Source organism: Chelon labrosus, assembly GCF_963514085.1.
Source record: "Chelon labrosus genome assembly, chromosome: 7".
Lineage (NCBI taxonomy): Eukaryota > Metazoa > Chordata > Actinopteri > Mugiliformes > Mugilidae > Chelon > Chelon labrosus.
In genome coordinates this window covers 18,524,960-18,533,194 of record NC_140343.1, presented here as the reverse complement: position 1 = coordinate 18,533,194, position 8,235 = coordinate 18,524,960, and the positions used below count along the sequence as shown (strand labels likewise).

The window sequence follows — 8,235 nt, the reverse complement described above, 5'->3', positions numbered from 1 at the left end:
GCCTTTGGACAGTGGGGTGAGGAAGCCGGACTACCCGGAGAGAACCCACGCAGACACAGGGAGAACATGCAAATTCCACACAGAAAGGCTTTCGTACAGTACACTTTTTTTTTTTTTTTTTTATTTAGTTACTTATTAATGTGCTTTGATTGCGCGGGAAACATAGATTGTTTATAGGTCATAAATATTTATCGTTTTATGAAGTCGTTTTTACGACTATTTTACGACTCTTCTCTGATTGGTCAGCGTCGCGTCTTACGCATGGCTCTGTTCGGGACGTAGAGTAAAGCCCCGCCCACGCCAGGACCCATTCATGTGTGTCTGATCTACAGAATAGCCAGGCACGTTTTTCTCGCTCATTTCTGTGGTGACTGAGCTGCAGAGAAGAGCTGACCATGCCTGGGCTGCTGCTGGGAGACGTGTTCCCAAACTTCGAGGCCGACACCACCATCGGCAGGATCAAGTTCCACGATTTCCTGGGCAGCTCGTAAGTGCGAAGGTTTCTCTTTCTAGCACCACGTTGTAACCATTAACTGCACATAATAGTGTTAATCAGGATTTGAACTGTGGTTTTAATAGTGCAACATGTGATTGAACCGTGGCGGGTAGTAGTATGTGGTTTAGTGCGTACTTATCCTGGATTTATCCTGAATCCAGCATCTTTTGATTTGCTCTGATGTGACACATCAGCCTAAAGAAAATACTGTAAATGTTTAAGCGACACCTGCTGGCTGTCTGACAAACACTGGATTACACAAGCATGAGTGTGTTAAACTAGATTACATAATACAACTATTATCTGTTGAACCCCGTTCTTGTGTTTTTGAATAGCTAAGCTGCTCACTGAAAACAGAATTGGGACTATAAGTAATGTGCCAGTAAATGTAGGTGTTATTCTGATACAGTGGAATTGATTTATCTTGTAATGATAATGATAATGAGGCTTTGTGCCTGTGTTTCAGTGTGAGCTTGTATCTGGGTTTCAGTAGTCCTCGCATCCCCATTTGCATCCTCTCAACGTTAGGCTCGGGCAAACAAAAGAATTGTGTGTGCATGCTTAACAACATGCTCACACATGCCGCTAGAGTTTCTTTTGTGTGTCTGCTTTGTTGCATCACATGGGTTTCAGTTTTCTGAAATGACAAGCATAATTTAGCACTACTCGTATCTTTTATGAAAAGCTTAAACAAATAATTTACCAATTTTCAGAATTCAGAAGAAAGTCAATTTTCTTTTTTTTTTTATACATCAATGTGTGAGTTTTAGATGTTAACCAGACAGATTTGATGAAACTGTTACTTCATAACATTTATCCCCCTTATTTCCTCATCCTGAAGTCTGGGCATTCAGTGGATGAGCTGTGTTGCAACTAGCACTAGCTTCCAAACAGACCTAACTTGTAAATGAACACTCCCCTGTTATATTCGCTGCACAATAACTACTTTATTTCCCTGCTGGGAATAGATGCTGGACTTTGAGAGGCAACCATCTGTTAAAACCGTGTCCTAGTTTTCTAGTTTCCCATTATGTTTAGTTGGAGCTGTGCCTTACTAGGATTGTTCCCGCGAGTGCAAGTGGAAGTTGCAGTCCCATGAGAGTGAACAACAAACTTTGTACAGACATATCTGACTATGACTCAAAGTTGTGCAACAGAATCAAATGAAATTTTGTCAGTTTTATACATCAGCTTCTTTCTTTTCAGCTCCTCTTTTTAGAAACCGTTAAAAATGCTGGAACTAACTGGCACTGTCCCAGTCTAACCGTGGCTACTGGTCACCCAGTAATCAGGTGATCTCAGTGCCTCTACCCCCATGACAAGTCACAACACACTGAAATGCAAATCCACGCAAATCGTCAGAGGCACAAAGCCCACGTGATTCCAAAATTAACTTTCTGCCCCTTCAAATTTTGCTCATGGGTGCAGAAAATGTATGCCTTATTTTACACAGGACATCATTAGTGCAGCTGCAGCACATCTGCAGTTATTCTTTCACAGGCACCTGTTGCTTTAAATCTTGGCTAGGAGCTTATCTGCTGAGACTGAATGTTCCCTGTTTTTCCTCATTTCTTCACCTCACTCCACCTCTTTGTGCTCCTTCTCTCCCAGTGTTTTAAACTCCCACTGCATTCTTGAACAAAAATATGTCTTTTATTATGGCACAAATACACAAAACATAGAATAAATTCACTCCTAAAGGAGATCTGTAAAGCTCACAGGGAAGTGGAACCATTGGAAATACTCTATTCAGTCTAAACAACCTTTGAAACAACCTTTGGTCTTCTTCATTCAGCTTGTGGTTACTTGTGACTGGAATGATGTAACAGAGCCGGTCCATAAAAGCTCTATTCAAGGTTGTGGAATAGATAGAATATAAAATAGAATAGAATAATAAAAATGTGGACTGCTGGATCGCAGGGACCTTAATTTTTGCTTCCACAATATAATCTTTATAAATGAATGTTTCTGCATGAGAAACGGAGGCCTCGATGAATGTTGTCACACATTGTTTCTCTTCCCCTGCAGGTGGGGTATCCTGTTTTCCCACCCAAGGGACTTCACTCCTGTCTGCACCACTGAGCTCGCCTGTGCAGCCAAGATCAGCGATGAGTTCAAGAAACGAGGTGTAAAGATGATTGCCTTGTCCATTGACAGTGTTGAGGATCACCGCAGCTGGAGCAAGGTTAGTTGGCGTTGTACTGTAAGTTTCACTATTCTTTAGCTGAGGTGTTCAGCAGGTGGAAAGGCAACATCACTGAACAGGTTACACAGCTTGTGTTTGCCCGTTGCTCATAATGTAAAAACGTTGAATGCCGTTATCATCAGTTACTGCAGTCAGATAGTGATTATCTTAAGACTCAGGTTATTAATGATTTGTGGACAGGATGGTTGCATGTACGTGCTTACTGTCATGCGATCTCACTATAAACTCCTTCTGATTTCACCAAAGCCTTTCAGTGTATTTTCTTTAAATAAACAAGGAGCATATTTACGAAACATAAGATTTATCTAGCTCAGTGGGAATAATAATAATAATAATGGAAGGGAGTCAACTCGGCAGACATCGCTCCTTCTTTTAAAGGCGAGAAAGTGCAAACCATGACTTACTAAGTAGTTTAACTAACATTAGCAACTGTTGGCAAACTGATGTTTGCAAAGCAATCATGCAGAGAGGATGTGACGTTTTCTCAGAGCCAGCACATTGGCTGTGATACTCCTGCAACTGGTTTGCTGGAATATTGTTGTGTTGATTGCTCCAAGCCACACAGGTCTGTGCAGGCTTAGTTAAATAAGTAAGTAAAAGACTTAAAAATAAGTAAACAGAAGTAAAGTGCAAAGTGCACGGTGCCCTTCCCGTTACCAAATACGAAGTTTTAGAAATGAATTAAACCAAATCAAATCAAACTACCAAATCAAAACCATCCAATAACACAAGAGAAAACCATTGCAGTTTTGGCTGATAAGACCCGCAAGAGCAGGTGACATGAGGATAAAGGTGAGGAAGACAAAGATCTGCAAAAATGATTTGAATTAAAATCATTAATAAATTAAATTAAATTAATTATTAATAAAGTAATACAGCGTAGATGTGGGCTTAAATATTAGACAACAATGAAGTCACTGATTATGCAAGCCTTTTCTCTTCCAGTGATTGGTCGAAGGCAGGGGGTGTCTATTTAGACCTCAGAGCCAAAACAAACAGAGATAAGAATGTGCTTTTCCAGAAAATCTTAACAAACGTTATTATAAACCCCTGTTACATAACGATGTTGGCATCACATTAATAGAGATACGAGCGTGTAGGTCATGCTAGTGAAGCAGTGTTTATGCAGGGGTTCAAGTTTAGACCCTGGTCAGACAACAAACCTGTGTTGCATTAGTGGAGATGGCTGCCAGGATGGAGAGAATTATTAACGGAGGATGATGACACGTGTTTGCAAGCGTGCAAAGGCTGAATGTGTCCCTTCCCTCTGCATAGGATGTGATGGCGTTTAACAGTGAGGCTGAAAGCACTCTGCCTTTCCCCATCATCGCTGACGACAAGAGAGAACTGTCCGTCCAGCTCGGCATGCTGGACCCTGATGAGAGGGACAAGGATGGAATGCCCCTCACCGCTCGCTGTGTGAGAAACCTGCCCTGCCTTTCATACTCACACTAATGGGCCCTTCATCAAAAGAGGACATTGGGTTTTATGTTACATCACTATAGTTAACACACAAATGTCCTTATAAGTTTTATACGTGCTGCCCAATTTACTCTTCCTTTGACTAATACGTGAGAAACAGATTTATCCTCCAAAATTATCATACAGTTGCATTGTGGGATAAATTAAAGGATTATCTTATCTTAAGCTTTGACTTTGTGCAGGGCTGTTTGGAATGCATTCACTATAGTACCTAATGAACTGGCATATGATTTGAGAGTTAAATGCATTGAATAACATTCTTTAAGGACACATAATTATTACAGAGTTATAGAAATAATTTGTCAAATCGAGCCTTGATTTTTTTTGTAAACACATTTAACATGTTGAAAAAAAAAAGGAGCATGTTCAGGGTGTAATGTTGAACCTTGTCAATCGTTCTCAGGTCTTTGTGATTGGCCCTGACAAGAAGCTGAAGCTGTCCATCCTCTACCCTGCCACAACAGGAAGGAACTTCACTGAGCTGCTCAGAGTGATCGACTCTCTGCAGCTGACGGCGCAGAAGAAGGTCGCCACACCCGTTGACTGGACGGTATGTAGTTAATGCATGTATTTATGACAGGCCTGTTGATGGACCGCTAACACGTGGGTCTCTTCATAGACAGATCTTGTTATGATCCCAACTGTGTACATGTAAGTCACATGAACAAAACTTGAGAAAAGCTCTTTGCATACTCTGCCAGAAGCTAGAAATTAGTTCTCGCTCCTGGTGCTGTGAGAACAAGAACAAAGTTCTGGCCAGGTCATTTATACTTCACGAGAAACTCAAATGCCAAACTCCGGGGAAGTCCTCATAGGGCCGTCCCACTGCAGCATACGTCACACGTGCTAAGCATTGTGAGAGATGCGGTAGATGGACGACGAGATGCACTTTTCTTATTATATTCGGATGTTGGGCAGTCATTTTGACCACCGTGTCCGTCGGATCACGCTGCTCTTACACACGGTATGGCGATCTTAGCATCTGGGAGCTCACAGAGTGGCTTATAGCGTTTCAGCTTTTCCGCATTACTCACATCCACTGACCTGTCACAGAATGGTTGCCGGTTCTGCCCGGTTGATGAGTCGAGAACAAGCTGCGAGGACTCCCTAATGAGGACTGCGAGAACCAATTTCTTGCTTCTCGCGGAGTATGTAACAGCCTTAAAACCAACACTACTGTAGGTCAACGTAATTTAAACAGCCTTCAGTTAAATAACATATCGTCATCAACTGTTTTAATACAGGTCGCTGTACAATGGAAACTATTTCTTCATAGAACACTTTTGCAACAGTGAAGGAGCACTTCCTAATATGTGTTATTACTATTATAACATCCTTTAGCTTTTCATAAAGGCATAGTTCAAAAAGTTGTAGGATCTGCTTGATCACGTTTTGTCGCTGAGAACTGAGGCTATGGCTAACATCTTTGACCATCTGTGTCCCTAGTTTTTGTCCTGCACAGTTGACACTATTAATTGTCATAGTAGACTGGAGTAAACATTGCATTGTTTATCATTTGTGAATCCCCACTTCTCTCTTCTGGTTCCTCTTTTTGAACGATGAAAGCACACTACTGCCCCCTGCTGGTATGAAGAGTTATTTCCTCTCTCACCCCTGCTAGTTGGCCGTGGTTTTTGTGGTGTGTTCAAGTACAACTTTTCAGCCCAGACCTGAGGCAATGCCACAGCCGGCCTTTGTTGTTGCCAGTTGTTTAATATTGGTTTGGTGTTTCTGGGCTTTTAAATGCGAAGGTTAATAGCAATCATATCTGTCGCTGAAACAGGAAGCTATGACCAGCAGCTTAGTTTAGCGTTTAGACTGAAAGCAGGGCAGTCGGCTAACCTGCCACTCGAAATTTAACTAAATCCACCTAAGAGCACCTTTGAAGCTCGCCATTAAAGGGCAATCACACACAGGCGATGGTCGCCTGTTTCCCAGTGTCGGGCCGTTGATGAGCGGCTGATGAAGCCCTGGCGCGTCCTGCACCGTTGGCAGTAGTCAGTGGCTTTTCAGGCAATTCAGCGTGTTGAGCTGGCGGTGCTAGAACAGGAGAGAACTCTGAAAAAGAAAAATATAATTAACAAAAGTACAGCAAAATGACAAACACAGAAAGGCTTTTCTGGTTATGGATGATCATATCATTGTGAAAATATTCCTGTATTTGAGTGTTTAGATTAGGTAAACTGTATCCCAACCAGAGGTTACGCTAGACTTTTTTGTTGTCTGTCATATTGACTACCAGGGTCATAAGAATCCCGTCATAATCTATTTTTACCCGTCACTTTAATTTTTTTAAATGATGACATTTTCAACAGCATTAAAATTTCATTAACTTTAAGTACTATTTTTCAGAACAGTATTGACTTTAAATGGTAAAAAAAAAAAAAAAGTTTGGGCTTTCTGTCAAAATGACAGATGGCCATCAGATTTTTCCGTCACACAAAAAGCGGTCAATGATGGAAAATATTCGATTAACGCTAACCCTGAGCCCAACTGATCAACATGATCTCACGGAGAGACCAGCTCTGTACGATAGTTCGTAGCTTTTCCCAGCTTCATAGACTCCCAGTTCATAGCGTCTCTTCCAGTTTCCTGGAGTTATTTCCTTTTACACAGATGCTGAATGTATGAGCCAACTGACCGTTGGCTGTGGTCTTTGTGGTGTGTTCAACTTTCTGGCACAGACGGATGTCATTAAAAAGTGTTCATCCCTTCCAAAATTACAGTTGCACGTCAGATCAAGTAGCACAAGAACCATCTGCCTGTAATGTTTTATCATTACAGCGAAGGGTTCCTTTAACCGTGCGACAAAACTAATCCTTGCCTCTAAAAAAAACATCCCTATTCTTACATTTTTATTTTTATGTATTTATTTATTTTTCTTTACAGCCTGGTGACAAAGTCATGGTCATTCCCTCGCTCTCCGAGGCTGAAGCTGCTTCTCTCTTCCCCAACGGTGTGACAACTAAAGAGATGCCGTCTGGGAAGAAATACCTGCGCTACACACAGATATGAAGACGCACTATGACAGCATCCTGCTTCAGTATCTTTGTTTGATCATTCACACGTAGGACTGACCAAAATGAACAGGTGCACTTATCCAGTTTGGTGACTTAAGTTTTCTAATCAACACTGAGCCTGCGATCATTATAGAGTCATTGTACAGTGCCTTGTTTACTCCAAATAAACACTTTTCACACATGTTTCTGTATTTCTGTGCTTCTTCACACTGTTAAACAGTTGGGGAACTGAGAAGAGGAGGCTTGGTAGCACGTTGCTCTGCTGCGACTTACCACTAGGTGTCCTTCTACAACCTGGAATAGAAATGGCGCCATGATTCTTTAGCTGCACTTTCTTTAGCCTGTCAATAGGTGGTACTATATGGACAGTAGTATCCTCTTAACAGCTGTTGGGTAAAAGCACCAACCAGTTCTCAACAACTGCAGTGATAGGGAGTGGTACCACATGTACTAAAATGACTATTTACACTTATACAGTCATCAAAAAGGGAGAGGACACGTTGGTTGTAAAGCTGCTTTCTGTTTTCATCAAAGTTTTTTTTTGATGTATAAGGCTTTCAGAACTTTCTCTTGTTTTGTTTTTATCATTTTTGCAAACACAGCATTACAAATGACTGCCAAAAGCTGTCATAACGCCTCCATTTATTGTACACCTAAATACTTAAATACCAACATGGGGATGGAACTTACCATACTGGTTCTAGTATGGTAATTCAATAAAGACTACTGGTGTTTCTCACGGAGATGTTCTTTTTGTTCCAGTGCAAGATTTTAAGACTTAAACTAGGGCCTTACAGTGAATATTGCTGCATGTTTATGTTTATTTAGTTTATTTCTTACAGGAACCATGTACAAAATGCATTAATCACCTTAAAAGGGAAGAAGATACACTGTACCAGATTTAGCAAATTGTTCATTTCCATCTGCAGTCCCAGGGCTGAGTGATTTGCATTGTAAACTCGTTGGTGAAAAAAACTAAACCAAAAAACGTGCCGCTCACGTTTCAGATGTCTACTGGTTGTTAGCAGTTC

The 8,235-nt window shown here is 41.2% G+C and overlaps 1 protein-coding gene across 1 annotated transcript; it reads left to right on the top strand.

Annotated features, from left to right (window-relative positions):
* The first annotated feature begins 270 nt into the window (after positions 1-270).
* prdx6 (peroxiredoxin 6) lies at positions 271-7,387 on the top strand. Its single transcript, XM_084547717.1, has 5 exons — positions 271-487; positions 2,525-2,681; positions 3,978-4,121; positions 4,588-4,734; positions 7,074-7,387. The coding sequence occupies exons 1-5, from the start codon at positions 396-398 to the stop codon at positions 7,197-7,199; spliced, it is 666 nt and encodes a 221-aa protein (XP_084403843.1). The 5' UTR covers positions 271-395; the 3' UTR covers positions 7,200-7,387.
* The last annotated feature ends 848 nt before the right edge of the window (positions 7,388-8,235 follow it).